This window comes from Nicotiana tabacum, chromosome 16, assembly GCF_000715075.1.
Source record: "Nicotiana tabacum cultivar K326 chromosome 16, ASM71507v2, whole genome shotgun sequence".
Classification (NCBI taxonomy): domain Eukaryota; kingdom Viridiplantae; phylum Streptophyta; class Magnoliopsida; order Solanales; family Solanaceae; genus Nicotiana; species Nicotiana tabacum.
The window spans coordinates 8,455,660-8,482,705 of NC_134095.1; the positions used below are offsets into that span (position 1 = coordinate 8,455,660).

General features: G+C 36.0%; 3 protein-coding genes and 1 pseudogene across 5 annotated transcripts; 2 read left to right on the plus strand and 2 right to left on the minus strand.

Annotated features, from left to right (window-relative positions):
• The first annotated feature begins 606 nt into the window (after nucleotides 1-606).
• LOC107804947 (protein TUNICAMYCIN INDUCED 1) lies at nucleotides 607-3,501 on the plus strand. Its single transcript, XM_016628900.2, has 3 exons — nucleotides 607-900; nucleotides 1,005-1,328; nucleotides 2,468-3,501. The coding sequence occupies exons 1-3, from the start codon at nucleotides 736-738 to the stop codon at nucleotides 3,215-3,217; spliced, it is 1,239 nt and encodes a 412-aa protein (XP_016484386.1). The 5' UTR covers nucleotides 607-735; the 3' UTR covers nucleotides 3,218-3,501.
• Nucleotides 3,502-4,385: 884 nt separating this feature from the next.
• Nucleotides 4,386-7,556, minus strand: LOC107804944 (protein NRT1/ PTR FAMILY 4.5-like). The gene is made up of 5 exons (XM_016628898.2): nucleotides 7,344-7,556; nucleotides 7,190-7,268; nucleotides 6,242-6,459; nucleotides 5,577-6,148; nucleotides 4,386-5,499 (listed from the first exon to the last, which is right to left on the minus strand). The coding sequence occupies exons 1-5, from the start codon at nucleotides 7,344-7,346 to the stop codon at nucleotides 4,623-4,625; spliced, it is 1,749 nt and encodes a 582-aa protein (XP_016484384.1). The 5' UTR covers nucleotides 7,347-7,556; the 3' UTR covers nucleotides 4,386-4,622.
• A 9,202-nt stretch (nucleotides 7,557-16,758) lies between these two features.
• Nucleotides 16,759-20,815, minus strand: LOC107764800 (protein NRT1/ PTR FAMILY 4.5-like). 3 transcript variants are annotated; one of them, XM_075232580.1, is made up of 6 exons: nucleotides 20,554-20,815; nucleotides 19,186-19,267; nucleotides 19,002-19,080; nucleotides 18,556-18,773; nucleotides 17,793-18,355; nucleotides 16,759-17,706 (listed from the first exon to the last, which is right to left on the minus strand). In XM_075232580.1, exons 2-6 carry the CDS (start codon nucleotides 19,186-19,188, stop codon nucleotides 16,830-16,832), a joined length of 1,740 nt encoding a protein of 579 aa, XP_075088681.1. In that variant the 5' UTR covers nucleotides 19,189-19,267; nucleotides 20,554-20,815; the 3' UTR covers nucleotides 16,759-16,829. The 3 variants fall into 3 exon arrangements, with proteins under 3 accessions (XP_075088681.1, XP_075088679.1, XP_075088682.1); XM_075232578.1 differs by having other exon boundaries at nucleotides 19,186-19,339; XM_075232581.1 differs by having other exon boundaries at nucleotides 19,036-19,080; nucleotides 19,186-20,815.
• A 1,010-nt stretch (nucleotides 20,816-21,825) lies between these two features.
• On the plus strand, nucleotides 21,826-23,835 carry LOC107759465 (serpin-Z4-like; annotated as a pseudogene).
• The last annotated feature ends 3,211 nt before the right edge of the window (nucleotides 23,836-27,046 follow it).

The following is a 27,046-nucleotide window of genomic DNA, read 5'->3' on the forward strand; positions in this document are numbered from 1 at the left end:
GCATGTACTATACGAGTTTCGACATAAACAAAATTGAAATACCTCGATTTAAGTTTTTTGAATTTGATTGAAATCGAATTTTTGCACCCGAAAGAAGGAATCCAAAGTTTGTCTTGTATGTGAGACTTACACTCCTTGCTCTTTAGGTGATGGGTGGGGCCCAAATTTTTTTTAAGTTTGACGCGGGGGTGGGGGGACCAGCAGAATCGAAGGTGTTTGGTTTTCTTCGGTTCAGTGGTCCAAAGAAGAAGAAGAGGCTATATTTTATTGAAGTTGTTCGCAGTATTATACTGCGTTTAAGTATAACGCAGTATAATACTGCGAACAGCTTTAATAAAATATAGGTATAGCATCTTAATAAAACACAATATAGTACTGCGAATTACAAAAAAATAATATTTTAAGTAAAACGCAGTACTATACTGCGAATTACTTTAACAGCAAAATTTTCGTTAAAGTAATTCGCAGTATAATACTGCGTTTTACTCATTTATGTAACTTTTTTTTTAAAGTAATACAAAAGTATTTTTTGTCCGAAGAATGATTAAAAAAGTTTCGGACTCAGCAAAATAAATATATAACCAACTCAAACTTATTTGAATGGATTGATAAGGAATTATGTTGTACAATATAATGCGGTGTCCCAAATAGTCCCTCTACAGATCTGTGTTGTCTCTGCAGAAAGCAAAGCCTTTAATCCCATTGCCATTTGCATAGCAAAATCAAAAGCCAACAATGATCCATACCCATTCTTCTACTTTTCTCCTAATCTTTGTCCTTCTTTCTCCAATTTCAATTGCCACTTCCTCATCCCCTTTACCCTTCAACATCTCTCACTTCATTTATCCCAGAATCAACTACTTCGAACATCCCCAATCTTCACCTCACCCTTTTCTCCAGGTTTGTTCAATTACCCAACCGGGTTTTGCTTAATTACTGTAATTAAATAACTATCATGATTCTCTAATGTGTTTTACGGTTCTCTTTGGTATATATGTTTTCAGGATGTATTAAAAGGGATTGCTGAGAAAGAGAAATGGGATTTGGAGGACTTGAGAGTTTCCAAATTGGATGTGAAGAAATTAAAGTTTGGAACTTTAAGGAAGTATGAGTTTCGGGTTCGAATGGGGAAGATGGAATTTGTGTTCTTGATGTCAGATGAAGTGTCTCAGTGGAAAGACTTTAACTTTCTTAACAAGAATGAATCTGACTTTGAGTCATTGGTTAAAGAGATTGGTTCGAAGGCTACTCTTGATGTCTTGAAAATTCAAGGTCCATTTGAATTGTATGCTACTGGAGATGATGATTACCTCTCTTTGAACTTACCCGTATGTCTATCTTTATTTATTGTTTCACTTTTCTTTTGTTAAATTTTATATGTATGGTTGAAATTTTTTAAATTTATGCACACACTAAGGCTGCACCTATTGTCACAAAGGAGTAGTGGATAGCATCCTCTATACTTTTATAGGTTAGTGCCCAGACCCCACTTATGAGATTAAATTGGGTTTTTTTTTGTTGTTGTTGAGTAGTGGATAGCACCCTGTTTAGCTCGGGTTCTATATATATAGTTTAAATTTTTTAACTTGTACCTACTGTTACAAAGGATTAGCGAGTGTAGTGGTACTCCGCACTTGCTGACTAGAAATTGTAGATCCACCTCAGATTGATTGCAAATTTGGATTGTGTTGTAATTGAAGTGGAAGTATCTTAAAGATGTAGTATTTGGTTTTTGATTCTAATGTTGGAGTGCCGAATGAAGTAGTTTTCCATAGTCTTTGTGTATCAAGTTATCACAGGGCAAAACCTTTGAAGTCCTTATGTTCAGCATATTTATAAGTGCTAACCTCCTTGAAGTTTCAGTTGACTTATCAGATCGAACGGAAGCTGCGATTATATCAGCAAAGTTGTTATAGACTTATCTAGGTTTCGTCCAAAATAGAACCACTACATGTATACATGCAACTTCTTTAGATGCAAAATGTTTTAGAACTTCTAATCTGTCTCAGGGGAAGAGAACATCAAATTTGTGAATGGATGTGATATATTTCTTGTTCAATCTATTTGACTGACTTGAAGCTCTAATGGTGAAAAAATGTCAAACTAGCCTATGTGCACCATGATTGGTTTTCTAGCTGTTAAGTTCGATTACATAATGCGAGGATATGAATATTATCATATTATACCACGGAGAATTGTGCTTAGACATGGTGCGACATAGCCTGTTTGGATGTTGATGTTTGACATATTCCTTTAATCATTTAAATTATACTCTTGAAGGGGATGGGTATAGATTTGTGCTTTGATCTCTTCTTGCTAGTCTTGCAGCTACTGTTGCTACAATGTGATTTGTCATCACTTGATGCCTTCTTTATGTATTCTGTTCGAACAGTGAAAGTAAGATTTATTATAATCATTACATTTTCATATTGGGCTAATGACATTTTGTTGTTTGCCTTTTTAACAGCTGAACTCTTCCTATACGGGGTTGAAAAGGATCCTTGTTGGTGAGGGCATCACTGTAGAAGTTAAAGGTGCGGATAAAATATCAATTTTCAACATTTCTGCGTTGCTTAAATTGGTAAATGGAAGCATTTTGACCAAGTCGGGAGGTTGTGAATTTGGATATGTTTGGCAATCATCCTGCATACCGTTACTTCCAGTACATGCTAGTGGATCTGCATCAGTACTTGCATATAGGACCAGAAACCCTGGTTTAAGAATTGAAACTGCCTTTATACCGAGAAGAATCATCAAGTTGCTAGCTGAAAAATGTTATACAAGGCATATTTACAGAAAGCGGAGCTTGTATAGTGATTTTCTGAGTCAGAAGATAACATTACTCGGAAAAGTTCTAAGGAGTTTTCTAGGTGGCAGGACGAGTCAGATTGCAACTTTAGATCTTTTAAAAGTGAAAGTTGAAGACTTGACCCTTTTTCGCTTCCAGATGGAGTTGGAAAGAGGTATTCCCAGCAATGACACATACTGGACTGCTTTGGGGCAGTGGAGAACAAAGCCAGCTGTTGAACGTTCATGGTTTGAAGTAACAGCAAGGTTTGAGGAAGAGGTCTTGAAGCCGCGTTTCATTAAGAAGGTCAGACCTTTTATTGAAGTAGATTCATCGTCATGGAGTAATTTGATGTCGAATATGTCCTTTACCAAAATTTCATCTTTTCTTGTCCCTCCAGAGCCTTTAACATTGGATGTTAGATGGTAGGGGAATTACATCTTTTATTTACTTATTAACCAGTCTCAGCGTGCTGTAGTGTAGATTCTCAATCTTCCTCACTGTGAAGATTGAAAATGGTTGCCGGATTTGTACATCATATCGCTTGTAAATTGAAAGTGAATGGAAAGGAATGAGTAACTCTATTTTGTAAATCTGAAGGAGTGACAGTTAATCGAGATTGAAAAAGTCCTTGTATTACGTAAGTTTATGATAATAACTGAACACTTGCTCTCGATATTGCTCTAAATGAAAGCTTGTTTTAAGTATGTGAATTGCTCTAATTACGTAAACTTGCTAAAGGAATCTCTAAGATGGTCTGTCTCGTCTTAGCCTATGCCCAAGTTCACATCAAATGATGCTTGTTTTCCTAGCCCTTCTAATTTGTTGCCTCCTAACCTATCTTTTGTGGAGACATATTAGAGAGATATACAGTCTCTTAGGGTCGATCAGATGAGTTGTTAGGATTCTGCAATTAGCATGTGGGCCAGAAACAGGATCTGACATCATAGCCTCCTGTTTCCTCAGTTCATCCTGTGGTAACTAGAGGACGAATATGAGATACTGTTCATGTAATATGTGACCTTAAATTCTGTCAGTAGAAAACTGCAGATTTTAAAGTAGGTGGTTCCAGGATGTTAATTTTCCGGGTACCCTTGGTTTCTAACACGTTTGCTTCGTCTATGGGATTGTCTGACTCAATCCAATTTCGGCACAGTTCATGGATACTTCAACCAGTTAGTTGTTTTTTTTGCTACTTTATCCAAGCTCTGGTATTGAAAGAAGTAAAAAAGAAGAAGAAATGCACTTTGCCTTTTTCCTAATAACTAGACATTCAACATTTAATTAAGCGAGGAATAGTTTAGCAATGAAGAACTTAGAGTGAAGGTTTAATGTATTACATTAGGTTGTCACAGTTTACTTGGATCAAATAACAACTCAAGTCTCAAATTTCATGCCCATGTTAATACCTGCTGTTATTGCATTTTACTTCTCCTTCCTCCTCACCCTCTCCCTTCCCAAAAAGAAAAGGGAAAAATTATTTTATATTGTGATGTATTGTTTAGTTCCTCCGTTCCAATCAATTCAGTTGAGGTAATATTGGAAGACACCAATGCTTGGAAAATGTTCTTCGATGGAGCTGTGAACGCAAAAGGTGTATGGGTGTTAACCGTACTTCATATTTGGAGTGCCATGCTGTAGCTAAGCCTAAAACCATATTGCCAGGATTTTTCTCCTAGATACACTTTGGGTGTGCTAGATACTATGATCATTTGCATTTCTGAACACTTGATCAACTAAAAATACTGAGTGCAGGACTACATGGAGACTAGGGAAATAAGTACATTGTTATTATATTATATAATTTAGGTCAAACACTAAGGAAGAATATTTCTTAAACGCCACATGTTTCCATTTTCCCCTTGGCCTTCTTATCAGAGGTAGCATCTTCTCGATTCAGTTCTAGCTTCTTATATTTATACCAAGATGCACACAGTAAATAAAACCCAAAGTTCAGCACACTGACTCCTGCTAGCAACCAATAGAAGTAGTCGAGCTTGTCTCTGTTCAAGTTGTTATTAGCTAACCAGCCACCACTCACCTTGTTAATTACACTCACCACCAATGAGCTTGTGAAGTACCCAAATGCCAGAGAAGACCAAGAAATGGCCATACTCAGTGATTTCATGCCTGATGTGCTCTCTGCATAAAAGAAATCAAGCAACCCCACCAATGTAAATATTTCAGCTGTTGCAAATATTACGTATTGGTATCCGAGCCAGAACACACTCATAGGTAATGGACTGGCTGAATCAACCATGTTGTGCTCAATGGCAACTGATTTCCTGTGACTTTCTACAACTGCAGCTACTGCCATAGAAACTGCTGTAATTACTAGTCCAACACCTATACGTTGGAGTTGTCGAATCCCAGAAGGGATCTCTGTAAGTTTTCTTGCTATTGGAACGAAAATACGATCATAGACTGGGATCAGGAAGAGTTGGAACAATTGTGGAATTACAGTTATTGAAGGCCCTGGGATCTCAAAGTTTCGGATTTTTCTGTTCATTGTTAGACTTTGCTGAATAGTGAAGGTCTGGAGTTGAGCCATGCAAGTGTTCATGAAGACAGTGCTCAGTATTATTGGGAGCATTCGGACTACAATCTTTGTTTCTTCAACTTGTGAAATAGTGCAGAGGCTCCATTGTCCATGTGCACTTGATGTAGATGCTTCTTGTTTTGTCCTCAGTATGGCTGCCCTGTCCAAAAATCTGTACATATTGTGGGAATTTGGTTAGCTGGAGCAATATATCAACCAAAAGATCAGAAAAAGAGTGATGTTAAGTACTTGAATTGATCAGTCCTTTGAAGAATCTCTGTTCCATTTTCAGGTTCTCTACTCTTGATCTGATGTAAATCTTCTTTGTTTTGTGGTAATGGGAGATTTCTGTTTCTAAAAGCTGCAACAAAAACCTGCGTGATACGCATAAGAGGGCTTCCTTTAGGAATGTTGTTTCTGTAAAATGGTTTTCCCATGGTTAAGAGCAGGATTGCCAAACCAACTGCTATACAGCAGACACCAAAAGACCAATCCCATCCTTGGCTATCACTTATCCAGACTAAAAATGTAACACCAAGCATGACTCCAACGGTGATAAAGAACAGTAGCCAATTGAAGTAACTTGATAACTTAGCAGCCTCTTTCGGATCCTTTTCATCAAATTGATCGGCACCCAAAGATGGCAAAGCTGCTTTGACACCACTGTTTCCGAGTGCTATTAGATAAATGCCTCCATACAAGATTGCCAATTGGCCTATATCTGCAGATTCACATTGATTGCTTTGGCTTAAGGGTACATTCTTGCAAGGAAATGGTCTCAGTTGGCTGAAATGTGCTTGAACAGCTAGAAGTGCATATCCCTAACAAATGAAAGAATGATCAAAGTCAAATCTTGATTCTGCATAGACTCTTTTTATTTTCTTGCTTAGCCAAGAGGTAGAAATAAGAAATACCAAGACTTGAATGCTGCCAAACAGAACATAAGTCTTGAATCTGGAGAAGTAAGTATCTGAGAGAAAGGCTCCAAATAATGAGAGCAAGAATGCGGTTCCCATGAAATTTGTGACAGTAGTGGCAGATTTTGTTAAGCTGAAGTTCATATACCCATAAAAGTAAGTCACCAGGCTTACACCAATTGAAGTAAAAGCCATGGTATCAATCCCTGCCACAGCTGCATGATCAGAAGCTAAAATATCAAAACTCAGAAGTTTGGATGAGCCTTAGAGGGGAGCGTTGGAGCAACGGTAAAGTTGTTTCTGTGTGACCTATAGAACACAGGTTCGAGTCGTGGAAGCAGCCACTAATGCTTGCATTAGGGTAGGTTGTCTACATCACACCCTTTAAGGTGCGGCCCTTCCCCAGACCCTATGCGGGATGCTTTGTGCATCGGGTGCACTTTTAAAAGTCCGGATGAGGACCCAACATTAGGTAAATCAAGAATAAAGATAAATTTGACTCTACCATATTAAGAGCAGGCCTGAATTTTGCTTTTAAATAAACACAAAAAACAAGCTCATCAGGTGAGGATTGACCAAAACCATATTAGGAGACAATAGCTAACACCTTTTATCTACATATCGTGATTCGTGAAGGTAAGACTTTGTGGGAACATTTTATTTTGTGTCTCATACAACTGACACTAGTTGTATGAGACAACTTTTTTGTCTCATAGTTTTGTGGACCCAGAAGTGTAAGATTGGGGTCCACAAATTTGTGAGACAAAAAGGAGCCTCATACAACTAATGTAAGTTGTATGAGACACAAAATAAAACTTCTAGACTTTCTTAATATACAGGTGTGAGTCAGCCTAACCCCTACTAGTGTAAGGAGGTATTATACCTAAATTTTTGTAAAGGAATACTGTTCAATTAGATACTTGAACAGTTGAAAGATATGCTTACCATACACAAAAAGAGCTGCTCTAGTTCCGCCCTTCCTTGGTAGTTGCTGTGCTTCAGTCTTGATATCTCTGCAAATTCCCTGCAACATGCAACAAGTAACAAATGAAACTACTTAGCCAAATATTCGTAAGACACAATTGCAAAGGCAACTTACCATTTCGATCGTAGCTTTTGTATTGCAAGCCAAACGCAAGACTTGCAAGCTTAAATGCTATTGCTCTCCTCTTATAAGTATAGGGAATGGACGTAAAATATCTTTTCTCACAGAGTAACAAATTAATTCTGTGAGAAGGAATCAGATAATCTATGTATTTGATAAACTCAGCTGAGAGTGTTTTTGTAATCTGTCTGCCATAAATAAAGTACTACTGATAATGTTAACATTACATCTTTTTATAACTTGACAAGTTGACCTAAACACGTACGGATAATCACATTAATTATTTGGTTTGGTTTTATGATGCCGTCCCTCAAAGCGACCTTCGTAAGAAGTAGTACTAGATACTACTCCATCTGTCTCATATTATGTGTCATGTTTCTCTTTTACACGCATTTAGGAAAGGGATTGGACTATTATACCCTTATTTATGTCTTAAGATATAATCTCTTTTCATTGAATATTTATTTTATGTACGTGTTATCTCAATCTTCAAGAACAGTTATTACTAAGGGTAAAAAAGAAAAAAAAACAATCAATTTTGTCTTGAACTTCTAAAATGACAAAAAATTGAGACAACTATTTTTAGTAACCATGACTATAAATATGAGACGGAGGGAGTAATATTTTAAACAAACTTTAGAGTTTAGAGCTTGCATAAAATAGTCAAGTTCTGAAAATTAGGTAACCTTAACTTTTATTCGTTTATGATCTCAAGATGGAGCTTTTTCTCAATCATTATAATGTAAATTAATTTTTCATACAAATCATTGTAATGTGACTTTTTTCAAAAAAAATAAAATAACCATGGTATCAAGACCAGCTTGCACGTATATGGACTAATTTTATGGGTACCAACTACCTCGAAGGTATTCATACAAAAAATATTGAGGGTAAAAGCAATGATTTTATAACTAAGGGGTCGTTTGGTAGGGTGCATAAGAATAATGCTGAATAAAGTGTATTAGTAATGCTGGTATTAGTTATGTTTGCATTAGTTATGCTGGTATTATCTATACTGACATATTTCTTATCCATTGTTTGGTTTGATGTATTAAAATATTGCACAGTTTCTAAAAGAATTGTTTGTTTACAAAAATGCCCTCAAAACTAGTCCACACTCTAACTTTTTAAAAGAAACATATATTGAGAAATGTTTTTATATGAAAAAGTTAAAAAAAAATTGAGAAATATATTGAGAAATGTTTTTTAAAAGAAACATATATTGAGAAATATTTTATTTGTCTATTTATTTATAAAAAAGGAAATATGTCATTTGAAAATGTGTTTAGTTGCTGAGGATGGGCATTTGAGAAAAATGGCTGAGCGAATGCAAGAAAAGTTCAAGAAGTATTGGGGTGAGCCTGAAAAGATGAATAAAATGATTTTTATTGCTTCCGTCTAGGATCCACGTAACAAATTTGAATATGTTGAGGGAGCACTTGAAGAACTTTTTGGGGAGGAAAAAGGAAAGAAAATAAATGCTGAGTTGTATGCTTATATGAATTCTTTGTTTGGAGAGTATCTAAAAAAGTATTCAACCGAATCTTGTCCTCAATCTCCATCTAGTTCTACTTCATCTAACAACACACCTAATACATCTAGTGGGAGTGTTATAAGTGCAACTTTAATAAGGACAAAGCTTCACTTGAAGAAACAAAAGGAAGACAATGGAAGTGGGGGTGCTAAATTGGAGTTGGATAAATACATTAGTGAAGAACAAGAGCCTTTTAATGAAGAATTTGATATCTTAAATTGGTGGAAAACACATGCTCCTAAATTTCCTATTCTTTCGGAGTTGGCTCGTGATGTGTTGGCCATTCCAATTTGTAGTGTGGCATCGGAATGCGCGTTTAGCACCGGTGGCCGTATTCTTGATTCATTTAGGAGTTCATTGACTCCTAAATGTGTGCAAGCTCTTATTTGTGTTCAAGATTGGCTTAGAGAAGAGAAGAATCCTATTAGTGTTGAAGAAGACTTGAAGTATCTTGAGGAACTCGAGCTTGGTAAGCTTTAATATTTTGTGTGTATTTTAGTTCAAAATAATATATCATGCTTTTTCATTTGTATGACATATTTGGTCGAATTATCTTTAGATATGGAAAATAATGGAAGCACTATTACCATTGTTTGATGTATATTTGCAACTTGCATCTTGAGTGGTAAGTTTAATACTCTATTTGTTTGGTGATATACTTAATACTTTTGTAGTTTTGTTTTATTATCATCAAAATATAATATTCTAACTTATGATTTATATTTTTTTTAGGTTCAAGTGCAATCATGCCCCGTGCTCCTAAAGTACACTCCGATATTTGGGAACACTTTGAGGTGAAAGAAGATAACGGAGAAGTTCACAAAATAGAGTGCAAGCATTGTGGTCAAGTCTATAATGTTAATCCAAAGAGGAATGGAACAATTGGTTTAAGGAAGCATATTAAGCGTTGTCTTGCGCGTCTTCCCGGAATCCGTATTTAAGAATTAAGACTGTTTTTGTTGAGGGATGCCCTCTCTATTTTTGTTGCACTATGTTTAAGTGTTAAGACTGTTGCAGTTGGCCAGTTGCACTATGTTTAAGTGTTAAGACTGTTTTTATTGCACTGTGTTTAAGTGTTAAGTGTTAAGACTGTTGCACTGTTAAGTTAATTCTACTACAGCTGCTGCATCTGTTAAGTGTTAATTTTGTTAAGACTGCTGCATCTGTTGCACCTTGATAATTTATTGTTTTTATTGTTAATTTTGTTAAGTTGTTGCATCTGTTGGTTAAGACTGTTGCATCTGCATATGTTAATTGGTAATGCAGCCGGTAGATGAGCTATGTAGGCGCTGCATCTGTTGCATCTTTGAGCCTTTGAATTTTGAAATTTGAATTGTGCATACTGCACTATTGCACAGAATTGTCACTTGTTAAAATGGCCTGGTTTGGAAAGATTTAAATAATTGTGGACTTGAGTAGTAATGACCATGGTTTTTTATTTATTTATAGATGGCTAGAAAAGGATATTGTTAATGGCTTCTTTAGCCTTTTTAGCTTTTGCTTAGCTGCAGTTACATTAGAAAGTGACAGAACTATTACTAGTGTAAATTCACCAGCCTCAATTGGTTCTGACACTGAAATGCAACAATCTGAATGGGTCTTGGTTAAACCGAAACCATACCGTACCGAAACCATACCGAACCAAAATAAAAAATACCGAACCGTACCGAAATAATTTGGTACGGTATTTGGTACCGAAAATTATTTTATTTGTCTACCTATATTGTAAAATAAAATCAAATATTTATTTATAAAAAAGGAAATATGTTAAGTATTTATTTATTTACTAGGGATATAATTTTATTTTTCACTATTTGGATTATTTTGAACTTGCATTAATATACTAACTAGCATATTTTAATCAAGTATAAATTTTGAAGGACAATTTTGTCTTTAACTAAGCTAATGCATGCATTAAAACCCATTGCATTGCTAATACCATTGTTTTCTATGCATTAGTTATGCATAAGATAATACCAAATATGATGTATAACTAATACTTGCATAACTAATGCATAAGTTTAAAATGTCTACCAAACAATGTATTATTAATACACAAAGCTAATGCATGCATTAGCTTATCCAATACATCCTATCAAACGACCCCTAATAGTATTGTGGGCAATTAGTGGACAATGATGTGACTAATCTTTTCGGGTCATCCTTTTCTTGGGGCCCAAAGCGTGCGTCCAATGTAATATTTCTATGATAAGCGACATTAACAAAAACAGAAATCAATAAGAAGGATTTTTATATTATTGTCCTTAGTTATGGGGTAGGCAGATGATATCATAAGCTTTTGGAGTTTCCACTAATTCGGTAGTTCTGTGGTTTTCTAGCAATTTCATGTTCAGCCACTAATACAATATTATATTGCTTATTGTGGAGTTTCCATAAGCCATTTATGACTTCTCAATTGATTCTCGTTAACCATACCTGTCATTTCTCTGTTTTCTTTTCCCATTTGAGTCTTTTGTCTTCGAAGGAGAGTATGATCAAACACGAGCAGTCATATTCGCAAAAGGATTCAGAATTTAAACTTGATATATTCAGCCTTAATGTTCTTACCGTTGAACTCATTGCACTTTTAAAATTATGAATTCATAATTTAATACTCCTTCTATTTTGTTGCGGAAGCCAAATGTATATAGTGTGAATAAGTCACAATTACTATACCAAAAATTATGACAGCCACCAAATAATAAATAAGACAATAAAACAACAATAAAGGGAACACCAGAATTTACGAGGTTCGGCTAATTTTGCCTACTCCTCGGACACAACCAATATTTTATTTCACTCCAAAAATACAAGTGAAATAATACTAAAGAGAGAAGATACAAATGCCTTAAACAGATGAGAAGGCAAATGAGAGGTGTTTTTAAATCCTAAACATTAAGCCTTCTTTTATAGGGGGAAAATCCCCCAACTTTTGTTTTCCCACCGATGTGGGACAAACATTTTGCCAATTTCAACAAATCTCCACCTTGGCAAAATTTCACATCTTCAATTTTCTCTCAATAACAAATTTTGGTTGTGTCTTCATCTTCAATCTTCAGTGTTCAACAATGTTGATCAAATCCAAACAATGTTGAAACTTGATCGCAGTCACCACCTTTGTCAGCATATCAGCAGGATTCTCCGTAGTATGAATTTTCTTCACTGTGACTCCACCTTCTTCTATGATTTCTCGTACGAAATGATACCGAACATCAATGTGCTTCGTCCTTGCATGATACACTTGGTTTTTCGCTAATTGAATAGCACTTTGACTATCACAAAAAATTGTGATACCTTTTTGTTCAACACCAAGCTCCTTTAGCAATCCTTGAAGCCAAATTGCCTCTTTCACAGCCTCTGTAATAGCCATGTACTCTGCCTCTGTTGTAGACAAAGCAACTGTTGACTGCAAAGTAGACTTCCAACTAACTGGTGCCTTTGCAAAAGTAAACACATAACCAGTAGTTGATCGTCGTTTGTCCAGATCACCCACAAAATCTGAGTCACAATATCCAACTACAGACTGATTGTCTTCCTGCTCAAAAACTAACCCGACATCTACAGTATTATGAATATACCGTAGAATCCACTTCACAGCTTGCCAATGCTCCTTCCCTGGATTGTGCATATATCTGCTAATAACTCCAACAACTTGTGAAATGTCAGGTCTTGTGCAAACCATTGCATACATCAAGCTACCAACAACATTTGCGTATGGTACCTTTGACATATACTCTCCGTTCAGCTTCATCCATTGGCGACATATTAGTACTTAGATTAAAATGGGGAGCAAGTGGAGTACTAACTGGCTTAGTCTTGTCATCTATGCCAAAACGTTGTAGTACTCTTTTCAAATATTCTTTCTGAGATAAACAGAGTTTCTTTGAACGTCTATCTCTTATTATCTCCATGCCAAGAATTTTCTTTGCCTCACCCAAATCCTTCATCTCGAACTCCTTCTTCAGTTGAATTTTCAACTTATCAATTTCTTCTGAATTCTTGGAAGCTATCAACATATCATCAACATATAGGAGAAGATATACAAAGGAACCATCTTTAAGCTTGTGCAAATACACACAATGATCGTATTTGCTTCTCTTGTACCCTTGCCGCAACATAAACTCGTCAAATCGCTTGTACTATTGTCTAGAAGATTGTTTCAATCCGTACAACGATTTTTCAAGTTTGCACACCACATTTTCTTTTCCAGCAACTTTGAATCCTTCTGGCTGAGTCATGTAGATTTCCTCCTCCAAGTTTCCATGTAAAAACGCAGTTTTTACATCCATCTGAACTAGTTCCAAATCCAATTGTGCTACCAAAGCCAACATAATTCTAATGGAGGAATGTTTTACAACTGGAGAAAATACTTCATTGTAATCAATTCCCTCCTTTTGAGCATATCCTTTGGCCACCAATCTTGCTTTGTAGCGAACATCTACTTGGTTAGGAAATCCTTCCTTCTTTGCAAATATCCATTTGCACCCAATTGCTTTCTTTCCCTTCTGGAGATTGGCCAATCTCCATGTATGATTCTGATGAAGGGACTGTATTTCATCATTCATGGCAATCCTCCACTTATCTTCTTCTGAACTTTGGACTGCGTCTTTATAAGTGATCGGAATATCATCAGCTACAATTGAGGTTGCACAAGCAACTGTCTCTATGAGACGAACAGGTTTCGTTATTGTTCTTTTTGGCCTGCTGGTTGCTATTGATTCAAGTTGTTGTTGAGGTTCCTGAGTTGGAATCTCCTCTACTGGCTCTCCTTCCAGAGGGTAATCTTCATTTGTTTCCTCCTCTGCTTCTTGTGTAGGAAAAATAAATTTTCCCTCAAACTCCACCTGCTTAGAAGCACCTTTATTTTGTTTGGTGTCTTCTGTTACCTTATTTACCATAGCAGATTCATCAAAGGTAACATCTCTGCTGAATATTACTTTCTTTGTCATAGGACACCATAAGCGATATCCTTTGACTCCAGAAGTAATTCCCATAAAAATAGCCTTCTTTGCCCTTGGATCCAATTTTGACTCCGTCACATGATAATATGCAGTTGAGCCAAACACGTGCAAAGAGTTATAATCTACAGCAGGTTTTCCATACCATTTTTCAAATGGTGTCTTGCCATCAATAGCAGCAGATGGTAGACGATTAATGAGGTGACATGCATATGTAATTGCCTCAGCCCAAAATTCTTTGCCCAAGCCAGCATTGGACAACATACACCGTACCTTCTCCAGCAAGGTCCGGTTCATACGTTCTGCCACTCCATTCTGTTGTGGTGTATGTCTAACAGTGAAGTGTCGGACGATGCCATCATTTTCACAGACCTTATTGAAATGATCATTTTTGTATTCACCTCCATTGTCTGTGCGAATACACTTGATCCTCCTGCCTGTCTGATTCTCCACCATCGTCTTCCATTTGAGAAAAATTCCCAACACTTTATCTTTGCTCTTCATTGTATACACCCATACTCTTAGGAAAAAATCATCAACAAAGGTTACAAAATAGTGCTTCCCACCCAATGAAGGTGTTTTGGAAGGACCCCAAACATCAGAGTGTATATAATCCAAAATGCCTTTAGTATTATGGATCGCTGTACCAAATTTAACCCTTGTCTGTTTCCCTTTAACACAATGCTCACAAAATTCCAAGTTGCAAGCTTTTACTCCTTTTAACAATCCTTGATCTGATAGAGTTTTCAAGGATTTTCCTCCAGCATGTCCCAAGCGCATGTGCCATAGCTTGGTTGCTTCTGCCTCTTTGTCGTCACTGGATGTCACTGTCGCTGTCCCAATAACTGTACTGCCACGATAGCGGTACATATTATTATTCTTCCGATTAGCCTTCATTACCACTAGTGCACCGGAGCATACTCTCATCACTCCATTTTCTGCAATGATTTTGAACCCTTTTGATTCCAGGGCTCCCACAAAGATGAGATTCTTCTTCAAATCCGGTACATATCGAACATCTGTTAATGTTCTGATCATTCCATCATGGTTCCTTAATCGTATTGAACCAATGCCATATGAGGTAAGAGGGCTGTTATCCGCTGTGTGGATGACTCCATATTCTCCTTCTTGAAATTCCACAAACCAGTCCATGTTGGGACACATATGATAGCTACAAGCCGAGTCCATCAACCATATGTCTGATGATGTTAATGACTCTGTTGTAACTAATGAGAAGTTTGAATCATCACAATCAGCTACATTTGAATCCATAATGGCCTTTCCATTGTTATGTTTGGCCTTATTCTTCAACTTCGGACAGTCTTTCTTCCAGTGCCCCTTTTCTCGACAAAAGGCACATTCATCTTTGCTGGGTCTGGATCTTGACTTGGATCTTCCCTTCTTTGTCCTCGTTTGATTTTGAGGACGACCCCTTACAAACAGTGCTTCTCCTTCTCCGCCCTTCTGTTTTTCTCGCTTTCTTTGTTCATAGCTGTACAAAGCCGAACAAACTTCTCTGAGAGAAACTTCGTCATTTCCATGGAGTAGAGTAGTTTCAAGGTGCTCGTACTCATCAGGAAGTGACGCCAACAACATCAAGGCCAACTCACCATTATCATAAGTTGTATCCATATTTTGCAAATCTGTGACCAACTTATTGAAACTGGTGATATGTTCATTCATCGTGGTACCAGGAACATAGGTGAAGTGAAACAGTCTCTTCTTCATGTACAATTTATTTTGACTGTTTTTCTTCAAAAATTTATCATCCAGTGCTTTTTATAATTTACTTGCAGAAGTTTCCTTTGTGTATGAATATTTCTGCTCTCTAGCAAGGTAGGATCGAATGGTACCGCAAGCAACACGGTTGATAATTCTCCAATCTTCTCCTCCAATAACATCTGGTTTCTTTTCTTCAATGGCCAGATCTAGCCCTTGTTGAAAAAGGACATCTAGAACCTCGCCTTGCCACATCCCAAAATGTCCGGACCCGTCAAAAATTTCTACCGCAAATTTCGCATTTGACACAATTCTTGTCATAAGCGAAGATGCCAATGATGACGTATTGTTGACACTTGATGTAGATTCTTCTTGTTTATTGTCTCCCATATTTGACACAAATATTATTTAATAGCTGACGACACAAATCAAGATTATTTCCTTTCTGATGTAGAAGATCAGACTAAGCTGCAACCACAGAGCATACTCAGACAGAACCTTGACTCAGTTACCAAGATAAATCTTTTCTGATGTGGAAGATCAGATTATGCTGCAACCACAGAGCATACTTAGACAGTACCTTGGCTCTGATACCAATTGTTGCGGAAGCCAAATGTATATAGTGTGAATAAGTCACAACTACTATACCAAAAATTATGACAGCCACCAAATAATAAATAAGACAATAAAACAACAATAAAGGGAACACCAGAATTTACGAGGTTCGGCTAATTTTGCCTACTCCTCGGACACAACCAATATTTTATTTCACTCCAAAAATACAAGTGAAATAATACTAAAGAGAGAAGATACAAATGCCTTAAACAGATGAGAAGGCAAATGAGAGGTGTTTTTAAATCCTAAACATTAAGCCTTCTTTTATAGGGGGAAAATCCCCCCAACTTTTGTTTTCCCACCGATGTGGGACAAACATTTTGCCAATTTCAACACATTTCAATTTAGATGGGGTAGTTCAACTCGGGACGGAGTTTAAGACAAAAAAAAAGACTTTTAAAACTTGTGGTCTTAAAAGCTTAAGGGATAAAAACTTTGTAGGGCCATAACATTTATGTGGTTATAAAAGCTTCTCGTTAAGGGTAAAATGAGTAAAATAAAGCGTTTAAAGTTGAATTATTTTTAATTGTAGAATGTGTCATTCTTTTTTGAACGGACTAATAAGGAAAGTGTATAATCTAAATTGAAACAGAGGGAATAATGTTTATTGACATTTTCGTAGTTTTCACATTCAACACTATTTTGTAGCAATTCCTAAACTATGTTCGTCTCAATCTTCCCCTTGGCCTCCTTACTAAGGAGAACATCTTCTGGATTCACATCTACCTTCTTGTATTTGTACCATGAAGCACAGAGTAAATAAAACCCGAAATTGAGCACACTCAATCCTGCTAACAACCAATAAAAGTAATCAAGCTTGTCTTTGTTCAAGTTGTTATTATCCAACCAGCCACCACTTACTTTGTTCACTATACTCACCACCACTGAACTTGTGTAGTATCCAATTGCCAGTGAAGACCAAGAAATCGCGGTACTTAGCGCTTTCATGCTTGATGAGCTTTCTGAATAGAAGAAATCCATCAATCCCACAAATGTAAACATATCAGCCAAACCAAAGATTGCATATTGATAGCCTAGCCAAAAGACACTCATTGGCAATGGAGTGGCGGATTCAACCATGTTGTGTTTAATAGCAACTGTTTTCCGGTGTTTTTCTACAATTGCAGCTACTGCCATTGACATAGCTGAAAGTACTAGGCCAACACCTATACGTTGCAGCTGTCGAATACCTGTTGGAATTCCTGTGAATTTCCTTGCTATTGGAATGAAAACGCGTTCATAGATAGGAATCAGGATAATCATAAATAATAGTGGAATTGCTGGAATTGAAGCCCCTGGAACTTCAAACTTGTGGATTTTTCTGTCCATTGTTGTGCTTTGTTGGATAGTGAAAGTTTGGAGCTGAGCCAAACAAGTGTTCATGAAAACAGTACTCAATATAATTGGGAGCATTCTGACTACAATTTTGGTCTCTTCAACTTGTGTTACTGTACAAAGTTTCCATGGTCCATGTGCACTTGATGTGAATGTGTTCTGGTCAGTCCTCATTATCGTTGCTCGGTCCAAAAACCTGCAAATATTTCAGGGCTTTATCATTTCTCTTATATCAAATATCAACTTGAACATAAGTTGAGAGTGTCAAATGTCTTAACATACCTGAATTGGTCAGTTTTTCGAAGAATCTCTGTATCGTTTCTAGATTCTTTATCATGAATCTCATGTTCATTCTCTGGCAAAGGTAGATTTCTGTTTCTAAGTGCTACAACAAACACCTGCATAATACGCGTAATGGGGCTTCCATTTGAGACATTGTTTCTGTACAATGATTTCCCCATAGTTAGGAACAGAATCGCCAATCCTACAACAATACTGCAGGCAGCAAAAGACCAATCCCATCCCTGATTCTCACTTATCCAAACTACAAATGTGACACCAAACAACGCGCCAGTGGTGAGGAAGAACATAAGCCAATTGAAGTAGCTTGATAATTTAGCAGCCTCTTTAGGGTCCTTCTCATCATATTGATCAGCTCCTAAAGGTGGTGTAGCTGCTTTAACTCCACCGGTCCCTATTGCAACTAGATAAAGTCCCGCGTATAAGATTGCCAATTGGCCTTTATTTGCAGACTCGCATTGATTCAGTTGGCTCAAGGGTACATCCTTACAAGGAAAGGGTCTTAATTGCCTGAAATGTGCTTGCACTGCTAGAAGTGCATACCCCTGAAAGTTAAGCATGCACTTTAGCGTTCGTTTGACTTAGCTCATTAAAGTAGCTGATAAGCATTAAGTGCCGAAAAACACTTTTAGGTGCTGAAGTTGCTTGTATGCAGTTGCATGATTAAGATAGAAGTGTTGAAGCTGAAATTGGGGGGGGGGGGGGACTAATTAAACTTAAACCTAACACGGAGAAATTAACTTACAACAACTTCAAAACAGCCAAATAGAACACAAGTCTTGAATCTGGACAAGTAAGTGTCTGAAAGGAAGGCTCCAAATAATGCTAGCAAGAATGCTGTTCCCATGAAGTTTGTAACAGCAGTGGCTGATTTTGTTATGTTGAAGTTCATAAATCCATAAAAGTAAGTCACCAAGCTCACACCAGTTGCGAAGAAAGCCATGACATCGATCCCCGCCATAACTGCATGGTTAAAAGATCACAATATTATTAAGAAGAATTAACCAATAACCGCCCACCTAATTTCCTAAACTAAAAATAGCCCCAAATGTATAATATATATATATATATATATAATTCACGTATAATATGTGTATAACTGTGTATAATCTATGTATACCGGCTAAAAAAAGTAAACAATAAATTTGGCCGGCTATTTGGATAACAATCCCAGAGTCACAAAATATTTACCATATACAAATAAAGTTGCTCTATTTCCCCCTACCCTTGGTGGTTGTTTGGGTTCAGTGTTGACATCTCTGCACATTCCCTGCATATAATTAACACAAAAAAAAACTAATTAGCCATAAATGCCATACATGATTTTGAGTCATTGAAACATTTTTCTTTTAGACATATTCTTAGTGGACCTTACCATTTTGATGTTGGAGTTGTCCTTCAACAGCCAAAATGCGAAATGTATATTTTTAGCTTGAATGGTTCAATCATAACCCTGACTTTATATGGAGAGTGAATAGATATAATCTCTCACATAGGGAAAAGAAAAGATAAAAGGAATCAAATTGCATCTGCACATTTGAATAACATAGTCAGAGGATCTTTTTGTTCCTTATGATTAAACCCTTCCTATTATGATAAATAAACTAAAAAAACTAAGTGTTATACTCTGACTTTATTAGTTGACATAAGCATGAGCAGATGACTTAATGCCTAATATTTTGAAAAACTTAGATTTCCGAAGGGGAGGCCTTGGAGCAGTGATAAAGTTGTTCTGTGCGACCTATAAGTCACGAGGCCGTTGGTACTTGCATTAGCCATTAGGGTAGGCTTCCTACATCACACCTTCTTGGGGTGCGGCCTTTCTCCGGACCCTGCATAAACGCATGATGCTTCATGCACTGGCTTGCCCGGCCGAAAATGAGATTCAATTATTTAGTCTCCAATTTCTGTATGTCAAGAACCACTCAAAACAAACACTTTAATCACAAAGAGTAATACTCATAATTAGTGAAAACAAGGCAGTACATTCCAATTACTTACAACAACAAAATTTCTTTTTCATCTGCAACATGGAGTTAATTAAGCAGATGGTTGTAATATTTTAGCTCCAAACAGTGATGTTTTATGGACATCTCCATTTTATTGTTCTCATTTGGTCAAATGGTATCTTAACCTGAGCAAAGAGACAATAAGTATCAGACTAGTATTTGGTCCAATTTGCGCCAAATTTGTTATTTCTGCGGCTCCAAATTTGGTGTAACTGGTAATGTTGCTGCCATGTGACTAGGAGATTACTGTTAGGATCGTAAAAATCAGGTGTCATACGGAAGCTAGCAAAACAAACCTTGAGCGACGATAAATCATACAACAAAGGAGAAATATACCAAAAGAGACACAAACATTTAACGTAGTTCGGTCAACTGACCTACGTCCACCGCGGAGATGAGCAATCCACTATATAAAAAGAGAGTACAAAATATCGAGAGAACAACCTCACGAAGAGGAAAATACAAGTGACTCACTAACACTTGTCCCGTAAAGTTCTTCTCCTAAACACGACTCTCAAACCCCCTATGGCTACATTGTGGATGCTACTGAATGAGAAGGACGAATCTTCAATTTATAGAACTCCAAACCTTTTCCTACAAGAAAAAGTACTAGCCAAGTATAGGAGAATTATAATTTCCTTCTACAAAAAGGAAAACCCAATTAAAGTAATTATATTGCTCTTTCCTTCAACAAATAGGAAAACCAAATATGGTAAGAAAATTATGACAAATACCTAACAATTACGGGTTCGAGCCGTGGAAACAGGCTCTTGCAGAAATGCAAGGTATGTTTGCGTACAATAGACCCTTGTGATCCGGCCCTTCCCCGGGCCCCGGACCTAGCGAGAGCTTAGTGCACCGGGCTGCCCTTTTTTTCCTGAAGCTGATCAAAATAAACTTGTTAAAACCTTAAGCGTGCTTTATCTCCACATTGTTAATCCCTTATAATAATTGATTTGAAATGGAATTCAAGTCAGTGTAAGCAAATTATTAGAATGTCAACTGAGTTCTGATGCTGAATTGCAACTTAGCATTTTGACACTCACTTTAGGACAAAGACATTATTATATATGCTAGAGCTATGTAGATGGCAACATATATATTAGAATAACTCCTATTTGCCGATCATTTACACAGTAAATTTGATTTACTATAATGAAGCATTACAAAGTTGGCTCATGTAGAGAGGTGTCATATGCGGCCACTTATGAGCTGGGCAAAAAATACCAAAGAGTTTTATTCTAAAAATAATAATTTATTTACCCGTTTAACTGGCTTAGATATTGGGGCAAAGTGCACCAGTAGCTACTTTTTAAGCTTGTTATTTAAAATATATTCATAATTTATAATGTATTTAAAGATTAACCAATTCATTTAAACTTCAGGACTAAGTATCTTGAATTTTTGAGCTGCTAATTTGAAATTCAGGCTTAGTGTCCTAAATTTTTAAGCTGCTAATTTGAAACTTGAGACTAAGTGTCCTGAATTTCTAAACTGCTAATTTGAAATACATGACTAAGTGTCCTGAATTTCTGAACTGCTAATTTAAAATTCATGACAAAAGATTCAAATTTCTGGACACAATTTTCGAATTTTAGGACACAATGTCCTGAAGTTTGAAGATTGCTTTGCTTGTTAACTACAAAAGTTGACTTGATGTTGATGAACCATTTAGGCAATATAGTTAGCTCTTGTGCTAATCTCTCAAAAAAACTCTCATGGGGGAATTATGTTAACTTTATAAGAAATGAGCCAAAGAATGTCAAAATGAAAAAAAGAAAAAAAGAAATTTGGTATATTGCCGGCTTTGGATTCTTTCAAAGGCATAAACTCTTGAAGGTCCACTGGAATATCCAAGAAGCTCAACTTGATCTTAGTTTAACAAATAAATATCAAAAGTTGACCGGCGTATATATATACAACTTTACAAGACACATTAAGCTAATTAAGTGTTAGACAGAAACGTCTTTACTAAAACTGAAGTATTTCAGAGTTTGGTGAAACTGATGGATCTAAGGGTGTGTTTGGTAAAAAGGAAAATGTTTTCCGTGGAAAATATTTTCTTGGAAAACAAGTAGTAATCTTATTTATTTTCTGGTGTTTGATACGCAAATTAAGGAAAATAACTTCTTAAGAATATTCATAAATAATTTTACAGGTAATTGTTTTACAATATTAGGTTACTCAAAATCACTTACAGGTAATTGTTTACTTCAAAAATGGACTGGCGTCCGGAAAAAAATGATAAATGAATCGTTACATCAATTAAAACAACATTGATTGTATCTGTAAGCATATAATTTGACCTTTCCCTCAAGTTTGGGTTCGTAATACTAATATCTCTTGTGGTTTACAATATCACTTGCATCCTTTGTTTCGAAAAGCTGATATTTATAGCAAAACCAGCAGCGAGTAAGAGTTTGTGTTATAGCTTTCAAGTATCTACAAACAATCACAAAGAAATGGCTACAAAGAATTGAGAGACTCCTACAAAGAATTAGTCAACACTGTCTATAGAACTGAGGCTAAAGTTGTTGATTTTAGACGCAAGGTGCATGCTCTGTTTAGTCTTTTGAATACTTTTATTTTCTTTTGTATCTTGTCTCTTCTTCATCTTTTGAAGATCACCTCACTTTCTTGATTCTGCTGGATTTTGAACCGCTTTACTCTCCCATAATTTTCAGACCAATTTCATGGATCGCTAGACCATACTCTTAGGTTCCTGTCTCAACCTTGTTGCCTTATATATAAACTATTCCGTGTACAATACTGAAAACCATAAATAAATTGAAAAAAGGCAACCCGGTACACTAAGCTCTTGCTATGCACGGGGTCCTGGGAAGAGTCGAACCTCAAGGGTCTAAAGTACGCAGTTTTACCCTGTATTTCTGCAAGAAGTTGTTTCCACACTGATTACATGACATCAACTTTATTAGTTATTGAGTTTAGTATAAGTTATGCATGTATTTGTGCATAGGAAATGAACACAATGAATTCATTATGCTGCAGGAAGAGTACGTAGAAGAAGCTAACTTATGGGCAAAGTCTGCATCAAAAGGACTTATCATAGAAGTTCTAAAGACCAAGCACCTCAACGACTTTGCAGCGGTCATTTCGGCAAATGCCTTATATTTTATGGATCATATGAAGGTTATCAAGTTGCTAAAATTTGATATGGAATTGGAGAAGACAATAAAGAGATCTCTATGTTTATTTTCCTTCCAAATGAAAAAGATGGATTGCCTAGTCTATTGACAAAAGTGAATTCTAATCCAAAATTCTTTACCCAAAAATTCAGGCTTTGGAAGGAAAAACTTGATGCATTCTACATTCCAAAGTTCAAATTCTCATACGCTGCTATGGATCAAGTGATAGAAACAATGAAGGAAATGGGATTGACTCTGCCTTTTGACGAAGAATTCAGAGAGACAACTGAGATTGTGGAAGATAAAGGGTCATTCTTTATCAACAGGATATTACAAAAAGCATTTGTGGAAATAAATGAGAAGGGTACTGAGGCAGCAGCTGTTACTTTTGAGTCAGATGATGACCTGGGATTTTCATTGGAGGATTTAAGTTTTGTAGCAGATCACCCTTTCTTATTCATGATAAAGGGAAAAGGTTTCAAGATTGGTGATATTCACTGGAGCTGTACTAAATCCTTTGAGTTCGTCAAATGATTCAGATGACTAAGAAAGAGACATGGGATTTTTTTTTTTTGTGTGTGTGTGTGTGACATTGGCTATTTGTGGAGGCGGATCCAGAATTTAAAGTTTATGGGTTCCTATAGCGACCTTAAGTAAATATACAATAAATTACATGGGTTCAAAATAAAAAATTATGGATATTTGGTGAATTTTTAAAATATATATACAGGATATGTACAAAAGCTACTAGGTTCACGGAACCCACATGTAATAGGTTGTATCTGCCCCTGGCTATTTGTATAAGAACTTTGACGGTCTCCTATTGGTAAAGCCTTGTAACTGAGGGACATCCCTCAGTAATTCGCATCGATAAAAGGTGGATATTTGGTAGTGATATTAGTGTTAAAACACAATCATTCTATCTTGTTTATCCTCCAACTTTACTGTTAACATGTCACTACTTTACTGGTCAATTGGTTTTGTGGCTCATTACAAACTTGTTTTTAATTTTATGACCCCATCTCTATTTTTACACGTCAGAGATTTGCATTTACATACGAAAGATCTATCTTTTACACGTAAGAGATCTAAAAAAGATATTTTGTTAAATTCAACATTGTAAAAAGCCGTGAAAGCCTAAAACCCCACATGAAAGACGATAATGATTTTCCAAAGTAAAATATCCTCTACATGAAAATATTTCACGTAAACCATTTTACATTATCCTACTAAACATAGTATAGTCGATACACATTCTTGTTGATGCATTGATCCATTCTTGTTGGGCTACGTAGTATAGTCGATACCCATGTTGGGACATGCTCTTCTTTTCTCCATGTGAGTTTTAAATTTTATGTATTGACGTATAAAAATATTTATACAATCATGTTATTTAAAAGGTAATTGTACATAATTCTATTTAATATCATTGATTTGTTAAACTATAATAAATGGTAAGTAACATATTATAAGATGATGGAAGAAGTTATATTACTCTTAGGGGCGGACCCATGTTGATTCAACCGGGTTCAGTTGAACCCTCTTCGTTAAAAAATTGAATTAATTTTTAGTGAATTTATTTTTCTAAGAAACAAATTGTATAGATAAATAAAGTTGAACCCACTTGACATATGGAAGGTGTGATAGCTCATGTGGGTTCATTATGAATGAAAAGTCTTGAGTACGATTCTCCTGCATTACATTTTGACTAGTGCTTTATTCTACTCTTTCCAAAAAATGGATCACCTTTGTTGCTCTTATTGTTTCTTCCTAAACCCCACGCCCACTTTATCTATATGTACATGTACTTTTTTTTTCTCTTTCAAATATTCTTCTGTCTCAATTTTACACATTTTTTATTTGAAGTGTTTCAAATATTTTGTACTAGTCTACTTATGCCGCTCCCTCACCTTTTTTTTTTAATTATTTGTTCTCATTTAGCTTATTTTCATAGTTCCAGAATTATATACTATTAAATTATTAATTTACTTTAGTTTATAGTCTATTTTATTATTATTGTATCCACTGATTCATTTGTTACAATAAATACTTGAGCGCTTGTTAATTTGTTAAAGTTAATAAACAGTTTAGTATTTTAGTATAGATTGAACTGAATTTTATAAGTAAAATTTCAAAAAGTTGTGAAGTTAATATATTGTCAATTTGGGAAAGCAAACAGAGTTATTGTTATTTTATTTTCTTAAGAACACGACCTTAAAATAAAATAAAGAGTAGGGGGGGGGGGGAATTCTTTGAAGTTATTGTCACGACCCATTTCCATAACAGATCGTGATGGCGCTCAACACCATTGCCGGGCAAGCCAACACAGAAAATACTAAATAAGTTCTCACTTACTTTTACCAAAATAGTTGCAATAATTCTCTAAGTTAAAGTAAAAACCAGAAATGAACAGTAAGGTGCCAAAAATAATCATACAACCCCAAAATATCAGTCTACTAATGTGCGTGCCAAGACCTGGTGTCACAAGTTGTGGGCAACTAGTGGAATATACAAAATAATCAATCTATCCTACTGTCCGAAATAGAATAGACAACAAAAATAAATAAGAGAGACTCCTTCAAGTTGCTGAACGGCATGGGAAGGGAAACAACTCACCGTAGAAGTCTCGAAATATGCTCAGGGATGCGCACCAGACTGATAGCCAGAGACACCTGCCTCAGATCCTGTACAATTAAGTACAGAAGTGTAGTATGAGTACATAAACAATATGTACCCAGTAAGTATCTCGTCTAAACCTCCTTTTTCCGCCCCCGCGAGGGGTGAAGGAGTTTTTTCCAATTAAAGGACAATCGAAACGGGATTTATTTATTTATTTCAGAGTCGCCACTTGGGAGATTTAGGATGTCCCAAGTCACCAATTTAATCCCGAACCGAGGAAAAGAATGACTCTGTATTACAGTCCGCGAACCAAAAATCCGGATAAGGAATTCTGTTAACCCGGGAGAAGGTGTTAGGCATTCCCGAGTTCCGTGGTTCTAGCACGGTCGCTCAACTGTCATATTCGGCTTGTTTATCTGATTTTATACAATTATGCGCTCATGTGCAAGTTTTAACTCTTTACCGCTTTTATCATTATATTTTTTAAAAGAATGTGAACATCGTTTAAAAACATGTCTTTGGATTGCGTCACATAAAATGCACCCACGATCCGGAACGTATTTTTATTCAATGTTTTGGGATTTGGATTTGGGTCGCATAAATGCGCACCCGTGTTTAAGAATGTATGATTATTAAAATCGTGCCTAAAACAATTAGCGTATTATTATTTATGGGTAAGACCGTAGAATTCACTAAACAGTCCATCCCAAATTCTAAATACTTAATTAAACATTTATTGAGGGCCCCGCAATTGGTGCATTTTATTGGGCGAGACTCATCTCATTTTATTTTTTAAAGGACAGTCCTAAAATGCCTACATTTTTCTATTGAAATTTGTCTCTACAAAATTAAAAAAAAAAATATCTTAATTTATTTACATGTTATTACCTAGTTACATTATACTAGGCATGTTCTCAGTTTGTCAAATAAAAAAAAACATAGCAATCTAATTTTAATCCTAGACCATTTACATGCTGAAATTAACCAATATTATTTAACTAAACAATATTTCTACCAAGTTCCTATTAGATGGCCTATTCGTTTGATTTTTGACTCGACGGAGTTACTACACCATTTATTTATTTTTAGGCAATATATGTAGATAGTTCATCTGTTAAGCTATCGTCGGATGTTCCACTATATGTATTAAATAGCTACATGATTCTGATTTTTGCAAGCTAAATAATTTGTACATACAAATAAAATTCAGAATATAATTAAAACAAATTTAGAATTTCAACTCTTCATTTTTTCGTATTCATGCTTCATATTTCGGATTACAATAACCAGCGTGTCAGTTGTGTACCTGATATTGGAAGCAAAAGAAAATGAAGATGAGAATCAGCAGCAGTAATAACAATACAGTACAGCAACAACAGTCCAGCAACAGTAACAACCCAGGAACAGAGTTTGCAAACCAGTGGAGCAGTAATCCCAAAAACAAAAGCTTCAAGCTTTGATG